Source organism: Lontra canadensis, unplaced genomic scaffold (assembly GCF_010015895.1).
Source record: "Lontra canadensis isolate GAN:19392208 unplaced genomic scaffold, GSC_riverotter_1.0 scaffold21, whole genome shotgun sequence".
In the NCBI taxonomy this organism is placed as follows: Eukaryota; Metazoa; Chordata; class Mammalia; order Carnivora; family Mustelidae; genus Lontra; species Lontra canadensis.
Genome location: NW_022631015.1, coordinates 3,298,264 through 3,323,539, shown reverse-complemented (window position 1 = coordinate 3,323,539; position 25,276 = coordinate 3,298,264). Strand labels below are relative to the sequence as shown.

Here is a 25,276-nt window from a genome sequence, read left to right as displayed (position 1 = left end):
GTTTTAAGAGGCTGAAGGGCTGCCTCAAGGGCACGCTGCTGTCGGTGGGGTCACAGTAGGGCTTGGCCTGATGGTGTGAACTCCAGTCTCGTGGTGGAGGAGTTTGGCAAACATATGGGGGACTTAAGCCGAGGAGTGTTCTGTTACTTGACGCTTATGAATGTGTTACTCAGCGGCTATACTGAGCCCACATTGTGCACACCGCAGGGCATGGGTGTGGTGAGCGCAGGGTGACCTTGGGAGTTCCCTAGATAGGACTTGAGAGCAACGCCCTCTGAGGCTTTGTTCCCACTTGGGACAAGAGGCTTTGCCACAGAGGAGGCATTGTCTCCCAATTTCCAGGGCAGGACTTGGCTGAGAACTAGTGTTCTGTATGTCAAATTCCTCATCTCCCCACCCTCACTCCATGGACGACAAATCTAAGGTCAAGCACCAAGTAGAACAAACTCTTGTCAGAAACAAGATGGCTCCAGGGCAAGATGGCACTGGATCTTAAACCATCTCAGAATCTCCCGCTCACTCCACTACACTTGGGGTGGGAGGAAAATCACTTATGATTCCTTCTGGCCAGTATAGCCCCTCACCAGAGATCTATTTCTTGAAAATCCCTTCCCAGTTGTTGGCCTGATCTGACCCTTTGTTTAGTTGGGAGATGCTGTTAGTTTGAATATGGCACAAAGGGGTTTTCCAATTTGGTGGCAGAGGAGAGAGGTAATTTTAACTGACATATGTCACATCAAGTTTGATTTTTGTTTTTATTGTCATCTCCATTTAAAAATAAACCAGGAGCAGTTCAAGTGACCTGTATTCTCCGGAGGTCATGTCGTAAAGCCCAGGGACCCCTAGACTTGGAATTCGTGCTTGCTTCTGCTACTACCAACTCACTCTATGACCTTATTTTCCCCTTGAACAAAATGAACAGGTTGGGTGAGGTTCAGTGGCTGCAGGCGGGCAAGTGTGTGGCCAGACCCTGACCCTACACATGTTTTGTGTGACCCAGACAGTGTTGTATTTTCTAATTGAACTTAAAGGCCTTTAAACTGGGCAAGCACCTGCTAATTTGTCTCGGGCCCCGCCCCTCGGGGCTGGTCAGTTTCACACGTTTCTTATCTGCCTGGCATTTGACTCCACGGACACCCAGTGGGTGTTCTCTGAGTTTCCTTTCATCTGAAATAGACTGAGAGTTGAATTTCTTTGCAACCCCAGGTCTTTCATGCCCCTGCCTGCCTTGCCGTTTGGGACTTGGAGAAACTATTTTCTTCAGTGGGGGGAAAAAATCCCATGTCTGACGATAGGAGGAAAAAAAGCAAGCATGCAGTCACTCCGAGGCCAATAGGCCAACAGGTGTTACGAGCTGAAAAGTAGTTTTGTTATATTTTATTGTTAATATGCTAATGCTGCAAAGGGAGAGTTGATCATGGAATCTCAGGCTTAAGGTGTCTAAAACTCTGCTTACGATGTTCAGAGCAATGATTTTCAAAGTGTGGTTCTTGAACCCACATCATCTGGAAACTGGTTATAAGTGCAGATTCTGGGACCCTGCCCCCAGACCCCCATGAGTCCAAATCCCCAGGCATGGGGCCCAGAAGGCTGTGTTCTGTCACCTTGAAAATGGAATGATACCATAGGATGTGGTATCATATAATGATACCCTTCAGAGGGTGATAGGAAATGATGAAATGATCCAAAATATTTGTCAAGTGCACTGCAGCTGTTCTGAAAGTTGAGAATCCTCAGACTCCGCTGCGGGCTTGGTTAACACAGCTTGCCGGACTCTACCCCAGATTCTGATTTGATCTGGGTCTGGCAAAGGGCCCTAAAATTTGTTTCCATTATGGTCCCAGGTGATGCTTATTTTGCCGGTCTGGGTCCACACTTGAGAACCAGAGTTCTAGGAAGAGCATGTGAGAAGTCCTCAGGGAGAACTCGGGGCATGAGATGGGGTGAGGATTGCTATCCAGCCTAGACCGAGCTCCCCTGGTGGAGTGACCCTTGGGCAGAGACCTGAAGGGAGGGAGGAGAGAGCCATGTGACTGGATGGGGTTCCAGGCACAGGGGACAGCCAGGAAGTGCAACAATGAGGCCAGTGTAGCCAGAGTGATGTGAAAGAGGGGGTGAGTGTCGGATGATGAGGTCTGGGGGTGCGGCTGGGTTGGAGATCACACGAGGTTTACTGGAGTAATTACGGAAGGCTTTGCTTTGCTCTGAGTGCCGTGGGAAGGTGACATGATGTGTGAAATTGTCCGTCACCTGGAGCAATCATGATTATACACTGCTGCCTCTTCCGAATTAACTAAGTCCTTTGCCAAATAATTCAAGGTGAAAAAATGAATGATGGAATTAGAAAACCAAATCACCATTTTGTACCCCCTAATGAACTAACTGACATGGGCATTGATCATCAGAGGATGGCAAAACTAGTAGCAGGAATGTTAGTGGATGATTCCGGGACAGGAGACTGAGATGCCCCCACTGGACTGGTTGATTGATCTTCACATCATTGGATGCCGGTGCACCTCGTGGGGGAGGTGACAGGAAATGCGGACCTACCCATGAACCCTTCTTCCCTAAATCGTTGGACTTGAGTCCAACCAGATCCTTAGGTCTAGCTTTTCCAGTCCAGGTTATGAAGGAACCATGGGAAGGTAATCCCATAAGACCAGAACACTTCTGGTTTCTTCACCAGGACAGTGTCATGGGGGAGAAGGAGATGGCGAGGGGCTTCTGTAGCTTGAAAGAAACCTAAAGGATGTGCAGCATATAGACCTGATTTTTAAAAGTAAAACCAGGTGGAGACTTTTTTGAGGTAATTGAATAATTTGAATATGGACTGGATATGAAACAATATTAAAGAATTATTGATTTTTTTAGCTGTGATGACCATATTGTCTTTACATAAGAAAATGTCCTTTTGATAAAGAGCCATCCATACATTAATGCTTAGAAGTAAAATGACAGTATCTCAAGCATTTGATTTAAAATATTACAGGAAAGAGAGAAAAGAAGCAGAAGAACCAAGAGAAGCAAAACACTGATCATTGTTAGCCCTAGCAGGTAGTATATGAGGATTGAATATACTCTTCTCTCTTCTTCGCCAGTATGCAAACTTGCAAAAGTTGGGGTTTTTTTTAATTAAAGTACAGATACAAGAGAAGATGGGAAGGTGAGAAAATAAGAAAAAAGGAAAGCCCTGTTTAGAAAAACTTAAGTTACTAATAATTCTTCCGGAATTAGGAAAATTATTCCAAAGAGTGAAATGCATTCACTATTGCTACATGTTACAAGTAATGATACTATGAACTCACATTGTGATACGTTCTATTTACCATAAACCCAGCCCCAAAGTTCTTGATCCCTTGCCAGTCTCATAAAATAATGACAATATAGGCGATGATGATAATGAGAAATAAATATTGGGTAATCTCTGCCCTCGGACATTTGGGAAGCTAAGTGCATGCCGCTGGAAGTCAGAGCTGGAACTAATTTAGGACTGTTCTTTGTGGCCGCACCTGCTGTTTCAGATCGCAAAGCCTGGGAGTCTTCCTTTGGCTCAAGTGCATAAACTAATAATGCAAAAAGAATTAATCAGTAAGTGTGATCTCGATCTGTAGCGTGGACAGAACTGGAGAAAATTAAGTTTAAAGATTGTTACTTTGGAACTGGCAACTGGAAAACCTGGACAGTAACTTCTGAAGTTTGTTCTTGACCCTGAAACTACGCACTCTGCATCTCTGGGCATTCACTGAGCTTGAAAAGGAGCCGTAGATCTGAACTGCGAGGATTACTGTGGACTTGAGGCCGTTCGGGCGTTTGAAGTCATTTCTCTTCTTGGATTTTTCTTCTTATTAAATACCAGGAGACCAAAAAAAAAAAAAAAAAAAAAAGGCAGTATTAATTTAAATTCTTAAGCATGTCCTACTGAACATCAGTCACTGGTTTTTAAACAGTGTTTCTGAGGAGAAACATTACGGAGCATTTAAATCCTCGTTCCTCCTTTTGAGGAATTGTAATGTTATTTTGTAAAAATGTAAATTAGTAGAAATAATTTATTTTTTGGAAAGGAAACAACCTTATGGTTCATATTGGGTAACTGGGCTTTATGGTTGACATGTCCCCAAATTTTGATCAGCCTGTGACTGTGTGGACCACGATGAGCTCACATGTAAGACTAGTTTCTGCAGATTTACCAACTGATTTCAGTTGCCGCAACTCCAATCGATCCCACTGTAGGAATCTAAGAAAGGAAAGGAGGAACATAGGTAAAGTGAGTGATCTAGACAGGAAGAATGCATTATGCAGCTTTTCATCTGACGGGACATCTGAGCCCCTTCTCTGTGCCAGGCACTGTCCTAGGCTCTGAGGAAGGGTGATGAGTGAAAGCGTAGAAGCCTTGGCCTCCATGGAGCTTAGATTCAGGCAAGAACAGAGTCTGTACCCACCAAGGGCTCTGTTTGAAGACAGCTCCTGCCTGAGGAGCGGGGAGGGGAGGGGTGGGGGGAGGCGCTGGCTTCAACTCCCACCTCGTTCCTTCCTTAGCTCTGTGATCTTGGACGAGTCACTTAATTACCCTGAGCTGCAGGGTCCTCTTGTATAAAATGAGCATTAAAAACAACCCTTACATCATAGAGTCGCTGTGCAGATGAAGTGAGTTTCATGTGTGAAAAGTGCCTCCCAGAGCGCTTGGCCCACAGTGCGTGGGAGTGGTGACTCAGGCCAGCAGTGGAGACATTATAATGGGTTACTCAGCTGGTCATTAACTCAGCATTTCTACATTTGAGCTTTAAATGCCTATGTCCACGAGTCTGGGAGACACTGGAACGTGATTCGTAAGAAATATCTCCGTGCCTGTGTTTTCTAATTTTCTCTTTCTCTAAATAGAGGGAACAGCCTTTTAGACTCTTCTGACCATTCCTTTATGTTGGCAGGTCCTAAATGAGGAGGAAAAGGGAGTTTTCCACGGGGAAGGGAAGATTCAGAGCTGTTCTGATAATAGCAACCTTTCATAGTCATACCCTTGAATGCTATTTGAGTCGACGTGACTGGCAATTTCGGGCCCTCTTGCTATAATAAGGAATTCCACAATCACATGCCCAGAGGGCTGTTTTTCAGGATCCTGGGGGCCTTGTGGTCTCAGCCAGGGCCGTAATTATTGAGTGGCACATGCACTTACAGGCCCAGCTGGGTGAATGACCGGAAGGAGGGCTAGTGCCCTGAGGAGGGGAGAGGCTCACAGGTTTCAGGAGGCAGGAGGCCCTTGAGGGATCTGAAGGGAGTTCTCCTTGCTGGGAAGGGAGTGAAGGGGCACCCACAGGGGTTCCGGGGCCGCTGGAAGGGGTGTCCGGTGGCATCCAGGTGGGCAGCAGCAACCGCGAGGCTGAGCCAGGGCAGACTGGAGGGAGTCTGTGCCCAAATGAGGCAGGCGGTGTTGCCAATGCCGGTCTCCCACGGGAGGTGGGAGGGCGCCCTGGAGAAAGCAAGCGCTCCTCCCAGGGGCAGTTTTGCGCTGTTGAGCTGTTTGACTGATAATAGAGGAGGGCTGCCAGAGGACGGGAGAGTGGGCTCCCCGTGTAAGGACCGAGACTTTGGGCAGGTGGCCTCTGTGAATGGCTTACGTTCTTGCATGGGGCCCCACCGGCCTCTCCGTGGCAGCCCATTGGCCCTGTGTTGCTGGCGGTCGCATTTCCCAGGCATCCCAGGAATCACGTTTAATTTTGGTGCTTAAACACAGTGTTGGGGAGATGCTGTCCTTTCCTGAGTGGGTCTTGCCTCTCTCTGCCCAGCGCTGTGATGGCTCACCCTGTGTGGACAGGTGTCCTGGGTCCAGTCAGGGTGACCCGGGGCCGTGCAGCCGGGGAAGCTGTGAGGGCCGGCTGCTCCCGTGAAGTAGGGCGTACAATCAAAGTGTGCCAAACCTGTTAGAAGGAGCATGTGCTTTTATTTTAATTTAAAGATTTTATTTATCTGAGAGGGCAAACGAGCATGAGTAGGGAGAAGAGGCAGAGGGAGAGGGAGAAGCAGGCTCCCTGCTGGGCAGGGAGCCCCATGCGGGGCTTGATCCCAGGACCCTGTGATCATGACCTGAGCTGAAGGCAGAGGCTTAACCCACTGAGCCACCCAGGTGCCCTGGAGTGTGTGCTTTTATACACTTAACAGGCCTCTTTCTCCTCACCAGGCCTCTCTGCTTCCTTCCTTGGAATCTACTGTATGAATCAGTGAGAGAGGAAGAGGTAGGCCTGGGCATGGGCTTCATGGCTAGCATGAAGCTCTGCAAGGGGGACCTGAGAGGCAGGACGAGAGGGACAGCTGACGTCTCACAACCTCGGCTGGGCGAAGGCCCTTCCCACAAGAGACTCTTCTTCCCAGGTAGCCTTGTCAGCTTCCCCTGGCTCACAGAGGCTGTTGAGAAATAAGAATCCTATCCTAGGGGGCTTGTACGTCATACCACATGGTTTGGCTCCATTCTGACCAAGTTTTGCCTAAAACACAGGGTAGTTTAGGTCCCTTGTGGAAGAACTGAATTCACTGGCATTAGCGTCTGGTGACACGCGCCCCACGCAGAGCCTTGCGGAAGCGGCCTGAGGTCTGCAAGGACAACAGCAAGTGAGAAGCCTTTCACAGCAGCTAGATATGCTGTGTGGGCACAGTTCCTATCTCCTTCACCGAGGACAGGCGCCTAAAGAGGGTGAAGAGCTTCACCGGGCCTGAAAGAAGCCGGGGAGGAACTGCACCGCGCTGTCCCCATCCCTGGGCCTCAACGGAGCTCCCCGGGCAGCTGGTTCATTCTCTGGTGTCAGTGCAGTCAGCCGACTCCACATGTCCCTTCCCTGCTGGCCAGCTCGGATCCAGAAAAATCCTGTAGGCTCACATCAGAAGAGCTGGGAGCATTTAGCAATCCCAAGAAAATACAGATTTCAACAGCAGACACAGTTTTTGAAACAGATATTGTGAGAAAGAATACGGCTGTGTTTTATTCACTTACATGTTCTAGAAGGATGGGACATGTCTTTTTAAGCCTGGTTCCAAAGTGGGTTTGTTTTTTTGTTTTTTTAAACAATCATAATTCCCAAATCCAGTGCACAGTGAGGTAAGTGTGCCGGGGGAGCTGGGAAGGTGGGAAGAGACTGTTTCCTGCCAGCAAATCCCTCAGACGCCAGCGCACGGATGAGCTTGTCTGAGGCCAGCGCATAGCTTTGTCTCTCACCTAGCGCTCCTTGCCTGGAATCTTCTCAACACTCTGAGTGCCTCTGGTCCAACAGCGCCGCATGCCCCGGAGGGGGCCTGAGCAGGAGGTCAGGTCTTTGTCCTGCTGACTGCCTTACCCAGTGCTGCGTGCGCGGATCCTCGGAGACTCTGCTCGACCTGAACAGGGTGTTTCGCTTCTAATTAAACTGTATCGGCACTTTCTAAAGTTATTGTTTGGTGTTGCATACCAGCTAACCTACAGGCTTTTATTTTTTTTTATTTTTTTAGATTTTATTTATTTATTTATTTATTTGAGAGAGAGTGAGAGAGAGCATGAAAGGGGAGAAGGTCAGAGAGAGAAGCGGACTCCGCGCCGAGCTGGGAGCCAGAGGCAGGACTCAATCCCGGGACTCCGGGATCATGACCTGAGCAGAAGGCAGTGGCTTAACCAACGGAGCCACCCAGGTGCCCTAAACTGTCTGCTTTCAAATCCCATCAGACTGAATGTGATGACACATTTATGCATGAATGAGAAGGCGGAAGCTTTGGTTTCCGCCAAAGGAGGCAATTGCATATGTTGAAGCTCTTGATGGACGTTTGGGGGCGTTTTCTAGAAGAACTTCACTCTGTAGCTGTCACCTGACATCTAGGCTCCGCCTGTAGTGTCTCCTGATCAGCCAGGATCCCCCAGAGGCGTCCTGGAACCAGCCCGTGGGGTTCATAGCAGCCACACTGGAGAGCTCCCAGTTCAGAAGTCCCAGGGGAGCTGGATTCAAGGGTTGGAGCCACCTGGACCCACCCTTGAGGCCCTGCACCCTTATAAACCATTCAGACCCCATGGCTGGTTTCAGCTACTTCTGCTCAGATGCCATCACTCTGAGTGGCAGTGTTGAAGTTTTTGATGCACCTGCATGTAAAGGCTCTTCGTGGCTATTGCGGGTTTGTGGAAAGTCCAAGCTGGATGGGCCCTTAGCGAGATGTTTGTTCCCTCTGCAGACTGACCCTCAACTCCCTGGTAGGGAGGCGGTCAGCAGGACAAAGCATCTTCTCCCTGGCCTCTTGCTCCTGAAACGAAGATAAAAGCCATGTGGTGTTTCCTTCTTAGAGCAGAATTGACGAAATCCTCTCTGAACTCTGAGGGTTAATTCTTAGGTCTTGCCCCCACCCCCAACTCTAAAACTTTCCTCTGCCTGGCCTGTCTCTGATGGAGGGTGCCCACATTGCGTGCCCTGGCCTGTCCCCAGTGCCACTTTGTCATCCAGTCTGGGGAACCCATCTAAGGGCCATCTATGTGCTTAACCAGGAGAGTAGAATAATGACACCGCCTTCACAGGCTTTGGTTCAGATGAGGCTGGGGAGGCAGGTTCAGGCTGGCCTGGAAGGGGAGACAGGGTACGGGATGTCCGTCCATACTGGCGGCACTGTGGGAAGGCCGGGTGGCCGGCTGGGGCCGCAGCTTCAGAGACGGCCTCATGGGGGAACCTGTGCGACCTCATGTGAGCATAAGAAGTCCGACCTCTGTATCGAGGCTCACCTAGAGGAACAGAAGCAGAGGAGATACGCAGGAAGAGATATTCCTCAAGGAATAGGCTTACACAGTCTCGGGAGCAGGTTACACAGATTGGAAATGCAGAGGGCAGGCTGACAGGAAGGATAGGCGCAGGGTGAAGCTGCCGTCCACAGTCGGGATGTTCTCTTTTTCCCTCGGGGAGGCCTCAGCTCTGTTTTGTAAGGCCTTGCTACTGATTGAGTCAGGCTCGCCAAGATCATCTAGGATAATCGACCTTACTTCAAGTCAACTGACTGTGGGCTTTAATAGCAACACCTAGATTACTGTTGATTGACTCCCTGAGAACCTAGCCTAGAACCTAGTGACCCATCATAGTGACCCGCACACCTTCCTTCTGTAGAGCAGCTGTGGGCTGGTTAACGTGCCCCACGCTGTGATGACCCAGTTCCCCTTGGATCTTTGTCCTCCATCACCTGGAATGGCTCAACCAGCCAGCATGCTTCTTGTCCTCCAGGAAGTTTGTAAGGATCCAAAAGCTTCTGAAAAACGAATCTCCCCAGAGTTACAGCCCCTGAAAAGATCTCCTGCCCCAACACCAGGTTTCCAACAGACATCGCAAAGGGGCGTCGGGCTGCCGGTGTACATGGTGTACTCAGACTGCTGTGGCTGTCCCCCCGCACCGCCCCGCTTCTGCAGGCCCAGTGCCTCCGCCAAGGCATCATTCCCTGCTGTTTGACTCTCGTAACGTTCTGCAATTCCTCTGCTTACCGTCCACGTCTATCAGGCTGGGAAGAGTAGCTTTTCAGCCTTCTCCATTAGGGCATTAGGGGAAAAATCATTTAAGAGTAGGGATTTCTGATGTGGTTTTCTTGGATTCCCTTGGTTCTGTTTTTTTAATTGATGGATTGTTGCTAGGCCTGAGAGAATCTCTGAGAAAGAAAATATATGGCGAAGAAAGAGTGTAGAGTGTCATTATAGGTTCTCTTGTTCAGGCTTTTTGAACAAAACTCATTTCTACCCTGAATCCATTCATTCATTCATTCATTCATTCATTTATATATATATTTTCTCATTTATATATTTTTTAAAAGAATCTCTACACCCAATGTGGAGCTCGAACTCACAACCCAGAGATGAAGGGTCACAAGCTGTACAGGCTGAGCCAGTGCGCACCCTTTCAGTCCTACTCTGAAATTTACCAGATCAGATGAATAATAAAGAGGTCAAATGAGACCAAAGAGTGACTTGGCAATAATTGTATCATTATATATGGTAATAATCCATATTATTACTTCAAAAAGCCAACATACCACATTTTCTATATGCAGCCACTCTGTGCTTATTTAATGCTCACAATAGCCCAGTTTACAGATGACAGAACTGAGGCACAGAACTCACAGATGACCAAACCAAGGTCACAAGCTTATAAGTGCTGGGGACAGAGTCAACCACAGGCCGTTTGGCGCCAGAATCCAGGCTTGTCACATTTGAATCTACAATGCCTCACCTAAGATGATGTGTGTGTGTGTGTGTGTGTGTGTGTGTGTGTGTGTGTGTGTGTGTGAGAGAGAGAGAGAGAGAGAGAGAGAGAGAGAGACACTTAATTGTTTTACATAAGGAAGGGGAGTAGTCGGTTGCCTGTGAGTGAAAACCTGCTGAGATGACTTTAGGGCGGCTCTCCCACGAAAGTGGCTGTGAGGAGTGCTGTACAGAGCATGCCTCCTGGGCAGCCCCCAGTGCTACTGACCAGGCAGCTGTGCAGAGCTATGGAAGCCTGCCTGGGGGTGGCCTGTTCTCTGTGATCCTCAGGTCCTGAGGAGGCGGTGCCTCTGGGGACACCATTTCCTGCTGTGGCCAGGTTTCCCTGCCTTTCAAGATTTTATTCATTTATTTGTCAGAGAGAGGAAGAGAGAGCACAAGCAGGGGGAGTGACAGGGAGAGGGAGAAGCAGACTCCCTGCTGAGCAAGGGGCCCGACTCGGGACTCGATCCCAGGCCCCTGGGATCATGACCCGAGCCGAAGGCAGCCACTTAATCATCTGAGCCTCCCGGGCATCTCTCCTGCCTTTCAAGACCAAGGCCAGTGGCCCGGCCTCGTGGCTGTAGGCATCTCCACGGTGTGTGAACCCCTCGCTGAGGGCTCCTGTTCGCAGAGCCCAGGAGCAGGCCCTCTGTGGGCGGAAACCATCTACCTGCCGTCCCTGTCCCTGCTACCAGATGCCAGGACTCAAGGCTTTAATGCTCTGCTGTATTTCTTCCTCTCTTCCACTTCAGGAAAACTGATTTCTCATCATCCAAAGGAACATGTGATTAATGGCAAGCCTAAAGTGCCTGTGGTTCTTTGATAATTGCTTTTTTTTTTTTTTAAGCATCTTTATAGCCGCCTTCAGAACATAGTGGATCTTGGACAGTTTGGAAGGGATTTCTGGTGAGTCCAGGCAGAAGGGTCATTATATGCAAGTGTCATACCTGTGTCCTTCCATCAGATCCGTGTTTTTCCATCACCCCAGCAGGAATGCTGAGATACTAGAGTAATGCTAAGATCGGTAGAGTGCTCGTCCAATTTTCTACCTGGCGAAATAAAGTAAAATCTCCGCTAACATTCCTTGCAAAAGCAGGAGTGGAGAGCTCTAGAAATGATGTTACATATTCAGTTCTCAGATATTGTATCTGGGAGGCAAAAACGTTTCTCGCGCTATGGGGGGGGGTAACCACTGGGGGGAAGTACCGTGAGCCTATGCCTTGCAATGAGTCACCTGGGGATCTTGCAAAAATGCAGAAGCTGATTCTGGAGGTCCGAGTGGAGCCTGAGATCCTGCATCTCTAAGAAGCTCTCAGGTGACACAGAAACTTCAGCACCTCACGAGGAATTAGAGAAGCCCTCCGCCCACCTGTGGGAGAGGGACACGAGAACCCTGCGGGAGAGAAACTATGACAGTTAATCACTGTCATGTTGACAGGAACGCTGACATATGTCATGAGGGGGGCGTGGTCAGAAGTCAGACAGCAGAATCATTTGCTCATCAAGGGATGACTTTCCTTTGGCCTCCACAAACCCACACCCTCGTTGGGGAAGTTGCCTTGGGATCCTACGTGCAACAATACAAAGTGTAGACTAGCGTGTGGGATGAGACGTCCTGAAGGGGGTCTATAGTAAAGCTGTGGTAGTTGTGGATGGTCTCACACTTCCACAGAATCAGAGAGAGAGGCAGGGAAGAGCAAATCCATGCTGCGAGCCATGCCTGCTGCACCTGCCTGCCCGCTGACATGAAGCGGTCGTGCTGTTTGAACGGCATCCCTCTGGTTCTGTTTAAAGCTTATCTGGGTGGCCCAGGGCTACATTTCCTCTTCTGAGACCAGCCTGAGCTGAGCCCCAAGTGGCAAACTCATCCTGGCTTGTGCCCATTGCTGGTTTCCGTGGCGACTCCACCGGTTGTGCCTACTAAGTGGAAGCTAGCACCTGCGTGGTTGTTCTTTTCTGTAAAGACCCTGACCCGTTATTTTTAAGAGCAGAAATGCCAGATCTGGAGTGAATACCCGCGTCCCACTAGGAAGTGATTGTTTAAATGAACCCAGCCTGTGCTTATCCAAAGGAACCATGTCGCAGTAAATGGCTGGGAGAGGGCTGCTTCATCCTGGTTTCTTAATTAAATGGCAAAACGTCCTTTATAAGCTATAGGTAGCGAGGCCGGCTTTCTCTCCCACTTGCCCTTCGCCGTGATGATCATCTGTGTGTTTGTGGCCAAGTAGCAGTGACAGTTCTGATGACTGTAGTATTCTTTCAGTGCAGTAGAGCTGGTGTGGAGATCGGCACGCGTGGGGCCCTGCTTTGTTAGGGCTGATTCTGTCTGTATGGCCAAGTGTAACGTGTCTGTGTTCCCCTCCAACCTGCTCCCTCCGTACTGCCTTTCGTACAAAACAACAGCAGCCCATTGGCTGTAGTCACTATCCTCGGTCTCTGAAAACAGGTATAAAATGTATTCTCTCCCAAGGGTCTCTCTTCTTTTTTAGAAAGTCATTTTAACTCTACTTCTTCTATTTTTTTTTTTTTTAAGCAAGCTTTTGGGAATACTGCATAGAAGATAACTAGCAAACAAACCGACGTGCCCCGTAGGGGGAAAATGTATCAAACTCAGCGTAGGTTCTAGAGTGGAGGACGTTGATGATAGGAGTTCACATTCTGGGTCTGTACTGGCTGGTGCTCGGGTGCTACAGCTGAAGGTTTTGTGACCGTCTCAAGTCTTATTTTACTCAAGGTCAAATTAAGAGCATAGATTCTTGCCAGCAAGGGGGACCATGGTGTCCCTCCTTCCGGGAGACGTTTATGGAAGGCAGACAGCCGTGCTGTCTTGAAGCTCTGAACATGAATTGGACTTGCCTCTGCCGGAGGAGCTGTCTATCTCATGGGGACAGAGAAGGGGTCGTGCGACAACCCCTTGTCACAGTAGGCTGCAGAATTCCAGCAGAGAGGAGAAGCTTACTATATAGTCCAAAACTGCCTTATGGATTGTTTTGTGTTTTTTGGGGGGAGGGCGGTGTTTTGTCTTGTTCAAATAGATTAACCATGATGCTACTTGGTCTGTCTTGGTCTCACAATGCAGAGAGATTGTCTGGAACTCACAGTTGCAAAGGAGGCCGGGAGTCGGGACTAGAAGGAGGGAGGGCACAGGTGGCGGGAGGGAGCAGATGGACGTTCCGGGAGCTCTGTCCAGAGGTGGGGGGCGTCCCCTAACACAGCATCGTCCCGGGAGGGAATGGCAGCAGGTGGGCACGAGACGGATCCCGCCCTCCAGCAAGCTCGGTAGCACCCCGAGAGCAGAGAAGGTGGGATTGTGCCGTGCGCGCACCACCCCACACACGAAGCAGCGTTTCCTGGTTCCTGGGCTTAGCGACTGTGAATTACAATGTTCTTTTGCCACTGACTCGCTCTGTGACCTTGAGCAACCATCTCTCCCTTCCCAGTTCAGGCCCCAACTCATCCAGCTGTAAAAACAAGGATCTCAACATTGACGTACGGCGTAGAGCTCTCGTGGCGGCCAGCAAATTTACAATTCAGTTTTACAGCGCTTGGTTGTTTGAGAAGGTTCACTGACCCTGGTGCCCCTGTGGCTCTTCCGGGCTACGGGGCAGGGCGCTCACGTCTCTCTTGTCCCTTCTGTGTTCCAGGCATAGAGCTGTGCCCCCCCGGAAAACGGTTCATGATCACGATGGTGGCGAGCTTCGTGGCCATGGCGGGGCAGTTCCTCATGCCCGGGCTGGCCGCCCTGTGCCGGGACTGGCAGGTCCTCCAGGCCCTCATCATCTGTCCCTTCCTGCTCATGCTGCTCTATTGGTCGTGAGTATCCTCCCCGCAGGCTTCACCACCTGCTGCTTCTGCCAACGCTTTCTGAAGGGTGCGTCCCCCGGGGGAGGAGACAAGGGACACATACGACTGGGGGCCCGCAGTCCCCCAGCTTCTGGTTCGTTTCAGCTTGCATTTCTTTTCGGTGAGGGCATTTTCTTTTCTCTTTTATAAAATCTCATCTTTTAAACCTGGTATCCTGGGAAATGTTGAAACACACACAAAAATGGGCAGGAGAGAGTAGAGTGAGGCCCCAAGTGCACTTTCCCCTGCTCCGAGAACCTACCTCCATCAGTCTGGCCAGAGGCCTGCTTGCTGGTGTATTTTGATAGGATTCTTATGGATAGATTTGCAAAAGGAGTATTCTTGTGTTGGGTGGGGGGGGGAACTGCGGAGACATCCAAGGAGTGATTTAGGAAAGCCCCCTTATCTCCTCTAGATTAGGGATGGGCAGAGACCAGAATCCATGGACCAAATCTGGTTGCCATCTGTTTTGGTAAAAAAAAAAAAAATAGTGTCATTGGAGCACAGTCATGCCCATATGATTATACGTGTCAACTCGGGCTGTTTTCATGCCACAATGGCAGAGTTGAGGAGGGTACAACGGTCTCATTGGTCTGCCAAGCTCAATATTTACTCTCTGGTCCATTCCGGGAAGTTGTCCGCCCCTGCTCCTGACAAGTCCACTAAGCCTTTGAGAACCATGTGTAACTTAAGCCTTTGGCTGGCTGACGGCAGGGAAAAAACAACTGAACACACTAGGTTGGGAGTATAATCTGGGCAGCTCTGTTTTTTTCTTTAAACTCCCCAGAGGACTGATGCTTAGCCAAGGTTGAAAAACCCCACTCTTGGATAGAGAGATGTTTAGGGGAAAAAAATGAATGTTAGGACTTTTTTTTTTTTTTTTTTAATAAATTACTCTTTTTCGTTCTTTCACTGCCCCTCCCTGCCCCAACACTCCCTTCACACATGAGTATGAGACCCTGTCGTGTACGTCGTGTAGAGAATACATGCGTCGCCGTGTTGCGCTGACTGGGTCACTAATGGAAACCCGGTTTCTGGCAAGAAGTTTGTGTCCCAGCTGTAAGTGTTCACTGGAGCAGAGAAGGCTCCTTAATTGGGCTTCCTTTTCTACAGTGCCAGGGATAGGAAGAAAGCTCCTACCTGTTACCTTCCTGGTGCTGGGCCCCAGCCCCACCGTGTAGGAGGTCCTCCAGCAGAGAAGCCGCAGTGAGTGAGGGAACAAGTGCATTTTCCTCCAGAGCCCGGCTCGGCTCGTGCTGACTGCATCAGAAGGACCTGGGTGGCCGCAGCGGGGAGCTAGCAATAAGGGATGAAGAAAGGCCACCTGCTGGGGAGCCGCTCATCAGGGACAGATGCCCAAACTGTGCACTGCTCCCCTTCTGGGCTCCTCCTCGCCACACTCCCTGCAGCCTTGCCTGCCAGCTGGGCCTGGACATCACCCCGCTCCTGCAGGAGCCCTGCGCATTTCAGGACCTCCTGCTCCCTCCAGCAGGGTGTTAAGAAGCAAAGAATGAAATCGTTTCCCAAAGCAGGATGGAGTGGGCAGGTCTTCCTTCTATCTTCTAGGCAAGTCCTTCCTGTTCCTTCCCTTGCTGTGCCTAGACCAGGGCCTTGCTTGTTTTGGAATTCAAGGGCACTTATTTATTGAACAAATGCTGATACCATGTTCATGTCGCACACATTGCAAGCTCTGTACAAGTAGTAGGTTATCCAGTCTTCGTACTGCATCACCCCACTGTACAGATGACAAAACTGAGGTCACCCAGCTGGCCCTGGAACCCAGACCACTCTGACCACATGCAGTGCTATCTCCTGCCTTCCCTGAGCTTCTGTCTCTTGTCTCTGACCACTCGGGGCCCTGGCCCTGGGAGGGAGCACTGTTGCCCCAGAGGATCCTCTGTGAGGTCTGGCGTCCTCCCACCCACCTCCTCTCACTGCAGTGCCCAAGGGCCCCCGGGGCTGTCTGCTGGCCCCTTGCGGGGTGCTGGAGGCCTGGGGAAAGGATGGGCACAGCCACCTGGAGGCTCACACTCCTATAAGAGCTAGGCTTTGAGTCTCCGCCAGGTGCTGTCCCACCTGCCCCAGGTAGGAGGACACCTGGTGGGAAGCAACAGCAGGGAAGGCTTTGGATTAGGTCTGGGGGACTGACCTACATGGTAAAGGACTGGGGTTCCTGTTGATCTTACTGTATTTTTTACTTAAATTTAAAAGGCATATCAGGATTTAGTGGCATGTAGGACATTGATTTCTTTAAATAATACTATAAAACCTAAGAAAAAAAATTCTTTGAAACTCACAAGTGTAAAAACAAAATTTTCTAGTGAAAAGGGCATCCAGGGTACCGTGACAAGTAAAACACGCACGCAGACCAGCAGATGGATGAAGGTTCCAAGTCATTGATGCCATGTGGTCGCGGCTCTGGCACCGCAGTCTGGGGTAGACCAGCGCTTCCCAAATATAGCATCTTAGCTGTGATCATTGTCATCATTATTTTGTATTTATATTATTTTCTAAGGTACTTGGCACATGTCTGACCTCCAACAAGTGCTCGTAAATGTGAGCTGCTTTACAGCGATGAGCCAGGGTGTAATGGGGGGCAGGTCCAAGAAATTAGTGCTGAGGGATGCAGCCCACCTTTACCTCTCGCCTTGAAAGGCTCCAGAAGAAGCATTGGCTCTTTCTTGCCGGCCACCCTGCCACATGCTACAGGAGGCAGGAAACTCCTCACCCCCACATGCTCTGTGTAGTTTGCCAGGAGGCAGTGAGCTGCAGGGCAACTCCCAGGGCCCAGGCCAAGGAGAACATTCAAGCTGGAGTGGACATGGAGGCAGCGGGCAGGGCATCTGGACCAGAAAGAGGCCCAGGGAGCTTGAATCTTACGACCCGTCCCAAGGGCTGGAGCTAAGGCCCCAGGCCCTTCATGCATATATAACCAAGCTCCTGGAATGAAGCCAGGAACTGTCCTGCTCGAACAACAGTATTCGGAAGTGTTGTCCGCCGCAGGGGCTCACCTCCAAAGCTGGCTGACACCTCGGACGGCGGGCAGAAATGAGCCACGTGTAAGACAGAGGAGCCGTGAATCCTGCACCACCCATGACGGTGTGCCCCAGATCCCAGCCGCTCAGTAAGGCTGAGAAACGGACGTCAGAACCCGCGAAGCTCATTGGACCCTCAGGCTCAAAAACAAAAGCTCCCGTGGAGAGTCGCTGGACCAGGCACTTGGGACTCACATGGAAGACAATGCTTGCCGAGGATGAACTCACAGAGCCCCTGGGACTCCGTTCTGATGGCCTGAAGCTATTGGTTGAGAAATTTGCCTCCCAGGAACTCTAGGAAATGGAGCAATCTGAAGAAGAAGTTGATTTGAATAATTTATTAAGGTAGTTACTACCACCTTGTGCCAAATGCTGTCCCAGTTACTAAATATTCCAGACACGGCACATGCATGGGAGCAAAGATCCCTCCTCCTTTGAAGCCTGCATTATGGTGGGCACGGGGATCGGGAGGAAGTCCAGAGACCTTAAACCCATACTGGAGCGAATAATATTCTGGGGACATGACATAAAGCAGTGGTCGGGAAAGGCGTCTCTCAGGGAGTGACATTCAGGCTGACACCTAAATACGGGATCAGAAAGAGGAAGTCACACAACGTTCTGGGTGGAAAGATAGGCAAATGGGAAGAGCAGGATCAAAGCTGGCTTCCACATGACTTCCGGACAAGAACGACCACAAGCGGGGCTGAGTGTGAAGGACAAGGTCAGACACACAGGCGGGTCAGACCCTGTGCAGCCTTCAGCACGATGGGTCCTTTTTTTGTTTTTTTCTTAAGATTTTATTTATTTGTCAGAGAGAGAGTACAAGCAGGGGGAGCAGAAGGCAGAGGGAGAAGCAAGCTCCCCACTGAGCAGGGACCCTGACATGCGACTCAATCCCAGGACTCTGTGATCATGACCTAAGCCAAAGGCAGACACTTAACCGACTGAGCCACCCAGGTGTCCTATGATGGGTTTGTTCTAAAAGCCACGCAGACACATGGAGGTTTAAGCAGGGAAGGAATGTGCTCTGACAAGGTCTGGCTGTCTGCCTCTGGGGCTGGTGGGAGGGTGGCTGAGAGTGGGACCAAGGGAGACAGTGTGGTGTTCCCCCTGCCCCCACCCTGCAGTGGATGGGGTGATCACCTGGAGAGGCCTGAGGCCCAGGTGTGTTCAAGAGCCGCCCCAGTGAGAGGTGCTAGGGGGTCTGCTTTGGCCTATGAGGGCAGGAGAGCCATGGCCCCGGGCTGTTTCCTGGGGTGGGGGGACACAGGGCTCTCTGTGGGACAGAAGCCCCACCAGAAACTGGAGTCTCAAGTCCTGTCCTGAGGGGAGAGTCAGAGAGTAAATGAGGTGAGAGCTGGCGAGAGGAAAGGTGTGATCTTGAGTCCTAAGGGCATTGGAGGAAGCCCTGCCGGGGGCTGGGAGCCCTGAGTGAAACCCAGCCCATTTGGAAGTGTGGATTTAATACTCCCCAGGGCGGTGGCTGGCGGAGGCCAGGCCGGTGGGTCAGGAGATGCCATGCCGGCCACCAAGAAGACAGTTCCCAAGAGCTGGGGGCACACCGCGTCCCAGGAGCCCCACAGGGAAGCACCAGCTGATCAGGAGGCAGAAGGAGAGGAGGGAGAGGAACAAGGGCAGGAGCCTTCCCGGCTGTTCTGGTCGGAAGAAAGGGGTAGGACAGGGTAAGCAGGCTCTGGCTTGGCTAGTGTGATTTCTGCAGGCTCTGTGACTCAGGGCTTGTCCCTGGTTGTCTGGCACCTGGCTCTGGGGTGGCTAGAGCGGGTGGGCAGTGGCTGGAGTGTGAGAGCCCACAGAGAAGGCGGTGGGGTTGGGGCTCTGATCGGTTGGTTTGTACTTGAAAGGTGCACTCACAGGTGAATTGTTGGCTGTCGCTAAGAATTGGCTAATCTGGGGTGAGGGGCCGTCTTCCCTCCCAGAAACACCAGAAAATATAGGAAATAAAAAGGCATGATGAATGCACAGCCCTACAACAGCTTCAGGGTTACAGAATGTTCTGAAAGGAAGGGAGACTAGAGCTGGAGAAACCAGTCAGCAGAGGTGTGATGTGCCCAGGGACCGGGTGGGGTTTGGCAGGGGCTGTGATGAGTACAGGTGGATCCCCGGGAGGACATGGTATGCCAGTGACCTGTGCCCCCAAGGGGGACCTCGATCAAAGAGGAGCATCCTTGCCCACGCTGCCTGGGGTTGCTGCTCACTCCAGGTCCAGGGAGAACTAGCTGCTATCCTGCAAGTGTTTCGGTGAAGGGAGAGTTTCGGAAACTGAGCAGCCCAAGAAAACGGAAGGGTGTGCTCGCTGGGATGTGAGATGCTTCGAAGAATCAAATCTAGGCACATTGTTAGGAACCCAGAACAGAAGGAGAGAGACTACTGTGAAGATTTCTCACGTGAATGAGAATCCTGGCAGAGGTGGTGGGTGACTCCACGGTTGCTGCTGGTACCCGAGGCTAAGATCCCCCACTGTCTTTGTCCCTCAGGACACCAGAGCCTTAGAGAAGTGCCTGCTTTGTCATTTCACTTGGACATGCATGATCGCTTAAGGAAGGGCAGCAGAGCATCAGGGTCATCCAGAAGGAACCCATACAGACCTATCCTTTTTCCAGAATAAATGAGGAATTCTTCCAGGGTCACAGAAAACAAGTGGGGCTGGTGGGAGAGGGGGAAGCACAGATTGGGTGTTCAAAACCAGGTGAAGGGAGAGCCTAAGAGAACCCCTGCTTCCATGTGCCAAGTGGCAGGTGAGCCCAGAGAGGAGGAAGGGGTGGTTGGGAGGGCTGCTGCTCTCTAATTGCACAAAGTGTACAAAACCGTCCCTGCCAGCTAGCGGCAGCCTGCCCCAAGACACACAGCTCGGTGACAGAGTGTCCTCCTCCGCCAGGAGCCCTGGGGCAGGGCACAGCCTGGGGCAGTGCATCCGGGGGTCCAGGTCTGCGTCAGGTGAGAATGTCTTAGGAAACCACAGCGTGGAAGATCGGGAAGATGACACACAGGGCAGGTGGCCTCAGTTTTCTGGGTGAATCTGACTACAGGAGACTGAGCCAGAGTGAGAAGGCACCGCGGGGTATCCGCCTGAAATGTTGGCGGGGACAGCATGATGTAGGGATTGCGAGAGATGAAGATGTCTGTGCCGCTCTTCCAAAATGTTGATGCGTGACCCCACCACACCGTCAGACATAAGCTAATGCCGAGCCCACACGATTATTCACGAAAACAAGCATGTGCGCATCAACTTTGGACCCGGCGTGTGCCGGGGGCGGTAGTGGTGCCGACTCAGTAATGTCCCCAGGGAGGGCTCCTATCACCACGTGAGAACACCCACCCTTCCACAGGCGGCATTGGCTGGGTGTGGGGGTGCCGCTGTGAACACGGTGGACCCCTCAGCCAGGAGGAGAAACGTCACTATGTTCACAGCCTGGACCTCCTCTGTGGCAGAGGCCCCGGGACGCATCCTGGTTTGAACGTGTCTCAATGTTTTAGGGACACTTCCCCTGGGATCCGCAGCAAGCTTCTGCATGTCACCCTCCAGTAACCGTTCACCCTTGGAATTGGTCGGTGGGTTTATTCCTGGCTTTTGCTGGGGAAACCAGGGCATCCAAGCGCTTCACCAAAACACACAAAAGTGTGAGAAAGTCACTACAAGCTGGCTGTCAAACATCAGTGGTTCTCCTTGTGTGGTCCCTGGACTAGCGGCCTCATTGCCACCTGGGAGTGTGCTAGAAACACAAATTCTCAGACTCCACCCGAGGCCTACTGCCTGGGTCCACATGTCTGGGCTGGGGCACGTGGTCTGGGGCTTAAGAATCCCTCCAGGGGATGCTGAGGAGGGTTCACATTCGAGAAGCAGGATGGGTCCGTCACGGAATAAAGGCCAGATGTCTTGCACATGGACTGAGGGACCCAGTACACCCCCAAAATAAAGATGGTGTCGAAGCATGAAGAAGATCTGAGTCAGCTGTGGAGGGGCCACACTTCTTGTAGGAAGAGGTTTCTCGGTTCTGCAGGGAAAGGAAACAGATCCCATCCTTGAGGACGAGGGAGATATCGTGCAAGGCCTGGCTGTCCCATCCAATTCCACTGCAGAGAATAAATTCGTCTTATCATCTCAGACAACAGAAGTCATAGGTATTCCCAGAACAGATGAAAGAAGAAAAAAAAAAAACCTGGGTCCTGGATCTAACAATTTTATCCGCACTATGAGAACATAAACCCAGACGCGAATGTGTTTTGGAGTCTCAAGTTACAGCCTGTGCTGAAGGGTAATGGGAAGGACAAGTTTCTCCCCCCCTTGCTGTCCTGTCCTCTGAGGAGGCTCAGCGGGGGGCATCCTCCCTGAGTTTTTGCCTTCGATGCGACCAGGTGCAGTTTTCCTTTGCTCTCCTCCAACACCCTCAGCCGTGCACCCAGTTAGGGAGGATTCTCATCCAGGACTCACCAGACGTGTATTTTTGCCCCAGCTGCTTCGAGAAAGAACAGACAGGCTGGAAATGTGTGAAGATGGTGAATTATTAACCGCGCTTTGTTCAGCTGGAGTTTCATCCTGACGAGAGAAAAAGTGCTGCTGGCAATCAGCGTGATCATCAAAAGCATCTGGGAAGGCATAAGAAGGAGATAATAAACCATAAGGGAAATAAGGAGGAAATTAGAGAAAGATCAAGCAGCACGGTGGAGCACTGAGAATAAGTAACAGTATCAGTTCCCCGACTAAAAGGTAAACCTTTAAACAGAGGAAATGAGAACACGCTGTCATAAGGAACTCGCAGGGTAGAAGAGGAAAACAAAAAAAAGTATGTGCTAAAAGGGATTTTAATTTTTAAAAAAATTTCAAGGAAAGAGCCATTGTGAAACATGTAAACGGCCTAGGGTTAGATAAATATCCAGCATTAAAATGTAAATGGCCCTAAAGTCACTGGCTCTTTTCAAATATCATCAGCAATATTTTGGCCAGAATCATACTCATTTTTAACATTTCTGGAGGGTTTGCTCTGAGCCAGGCATCACGAAGCACTTTCAATAATTTGGCCCCTTGGGTCCTCCTGGTGAACCTCTGGAGGAGGTGCTAGGAAGGCCTCTAGTACAGATGGAGAAACTCAGGCACAGAGCTATTCAGCAACTTGCTTTGCAGTCCCAGAACTGGTACGTGGAGCCGAGGCATGAAAGCCACCTCCCAAAACCCAGAGCCAGAATGAGGACCAGTGGCCTCTCAGTCATGGTGCTCGTGGTACCGCCACCCAGCATGCCAGAGAGATGGGGGGAGATGGGGAGAGCCTTGGCCCACCATGCGCAGGGCACAGAGGGCACTTCTCACCAAGGGGGGGGGGTCTTGTCTTCTAGTTCCTCTTGTTATTTAGCATTTCCCTAATATGTACGAAAACGTTTCTTAAAATCATTGGGCGATCAATCACTACTTTCCCTAACGGGACTTCAAAAAACTGTGTTAAATGGAAGGATTAATTTTGCTTCTTGTCATTGTGGAAATGATTTTAAAAGACCCCTTAAAATTTTATATATTTATGTGTGTGTGTTGTGTGTGTGTGTGTGCACAGTATATATGTATATTCATTCTAGCGATTCTCAGTCTTTTTTCTTACCCACACACACTTGAGGGACACAATACCTTCTTCCATCAAAAGCCATTTTATTTCAGAAGCCAATCAAAAGTACCACATGCTGCAAACTCTATTACTGGTAAAGGAAGGCTGCCGGGTTCCCAGCACAGCAGGAGAAAAACTGAATGCAGTTATACCAACAGGGAAGTCACACCAGAACATCTTTCCCTCAAAGGAGAGTAGAAGAGGTGAATCATAAAAACCATATAGTTTCTGGGAGCTTGAAATTCTGCAATAATTATTTTTACAGGTTATCAGATAGTTAATTTGAGGACACTTTTGGGAAATTGAAAGCCGAAAAAGAAGTTTGCTCAAATCCTCTTTGTCCACAAATTATCTAGATGGGGGAAGATGAGGTTCATCGTGACCAAAGCCAGTGTATCAATAAAAATGGTAGCCCACATTTCAATCCTAACAATGGGGTGAGCAATTAAAAGTGAGATCAGAATGTTCTCTGACTTGCTGTTTGGGGATTTGCTAATGGCATGGCATTTTAGGGAGCCCTCAGGCAAGAGGCTGCCCCATTTTTAACTTCTGAGTCTGCAGAGATTATGTAAAATAATAGGAACCCCTGTAGCCAACGAAACTGCTTCCAAGTCCCAGTGGAAGACGATCTGTGAACGTGGGAACATGGCCCTTCAGTTCCATATCCTCTCCTCTGAAGGCCAGCGTTACCAGCTCCTTAGCCCTCACTGTGCGCACACCAGGATGTGCTCCGACATTCCATCTCGCTAGGCGGTGGAAGCTGGAGGATCCTGGAGTCTCGAATCCAGGCAGCGCTCAGGGGCCCGATGTGTGCCAGCGCGTGCGCCGTGGGAGCGGTGGGGACGGACTGCTGGCAGCCGGCAGAAGGAGGGTAGGTGGCGCTCCGGTGACTGGTGTCTAGGGATAACTGCTAAGTGGTTACCCTGCTGGCCGCTGGCAGGAATCCACATGGATGGAAACAAGAGTGAGGCGGAGGAGCACGGCCCCATCAGCGGGGAGCTCTGGCAAGAGCGCATGTCTGGCGCCATAAGAAGTGGGGATCCTGGACACATGGGCCTGACCTGACTCCGTCCACACTGTTTCTGCGGAGCTTGGGAGGGGTGAGCGTGCTCACAGCAATGGCAAGAAGCTGCTTTCCAGAGCCGGGTCCAAGGTCAGGGTAGAACCAGCAGGGGCCACGCTGACAAGTCAAGGAATTTGTGGTCTCCGTGAGCTCCCTTATCATCAAGATGGGAGCTAGCAGGTCAGGAGAGGCCGGCTCCGGGAGAAGGTGGACCAGACTCCCTGGACCACTGCTAAGACAGAGGTGCCCATACAACTCCAGTTAGAGGTAGTGACAGCCTCCAGCCTGCCTGCCTGCTGCTGACTTCTCTCCTCCAATCATTCTTCAGCATCATATTTTTTTTTTTTTATCAGTTGCAAAAACGCCTGCCAGATTCATTCCCCTGCAGCGTGATTTTTTTAATGCCCTGGGAGCCTTATATTTTCTGCAGCCTGATAATTGCTACCTGGATAAATTAGTAAAAGGGATCAGGGAAAAGAGGATATAAAGAGAGAGAACATGGAGAAAATTAACCCAGGTACTCTTAAGACTTCAGAACATTTTCAGGTGAATTCCAAGCATTCGTGTTTTGAATGTGAACGGAGGAATATTTTAAATTTATCGCAATTGTAAAATATTCTGGGTTGCTTATTTAAAAGGCTAGCTCTAAAGACATTCTTGGCACTGACTTCATTCCACGGGCCAAAAACCTAAGGCAGCCTTAAAATATTCGTATGGTGCGTGGCTATGATCGGCATCTTTCATACCTCTCAGAAGAAGGCAACAGTCACCATTAGCCTCATGAAATAAATATACATAAAGAATGTTGGTGCCAGGTAAGGCATTGGTGTCCTTCCACACCCCTGCCCTTTTCTACAGATGTGGGGAAACTGAGGCCCAGGGGGTTAAGTGGTCTGCCCAAGGTCACAAATCTGGTGTATAAACCTAGGGCTCCTGATGTAGTCCCTTTATCATTTTTCTGTAAGGAAGAATTACAGCAGTTAGGTGTGTACCGTTTTGGAAAATACCAGAGACACAAAGTTCTGAGTTTATGTGACAAATAAGTGGGATGCCCATTTCATTATGAAGGAATTTTATATTCTATAAAGACATTTAGAAGACATCAGGAAAACTTTGGGGTTTAACCATCCTAAAAGCCATTTTTATTTAATTTTATGATATTCATCCCGCCTCCCTGAATTACTAAGTTTAACTCAAATCATGAATTTGAATTTTTTTAGAAAGACCTAATTCGTATATGCTTGCTATCTCCTGAACTGAGCTGACTTACCTTTATATATATATATATATATATATATATATATATATACACACACCAGACAGAACTAAAGTTTAAAAAGAAAAAAAATCCAATTGAAAGCTTATCTGGGGGAACCAAGCCTATATTTTTCTAAGAGCTTTGGACCAGAAACTTAAAATGTTCTCCCAACTTGTATTTCATTCAATTCTAGACTTTGATTTCATTTTTTAAATTTTGAGACTCTTTTCAGAATTTCGTAGCACTGTAATACTT

At 50.0% G+C, this 25,276-nt stretch overlaps 1 protein-coding gene across 2 annotated transcripts in view; it reads left to right on the top strand.

Annotated features, from left to right (window-relative positions):
- SLC22A23 (solute carrier family 22 member 23) overlaps positions 1-25,276 on the top strand; it is a 167,158-nt gene that overhangs the window by 108,806 nt on the left and 33,076 nt on the right. For both annotated transcript variants that reach the window (XM_032861479.1, XM_032861480.1), the window contains exon 4: positions 13,858-14,026. In XM_032861479.1, coding sequence (XP_032717370.1) covers positions 13,858-14,026 — 169 coding nt within the window. The remainder of the gene's footprint in view (positions 1-13,857; positions 14,027-25,276) is intronic.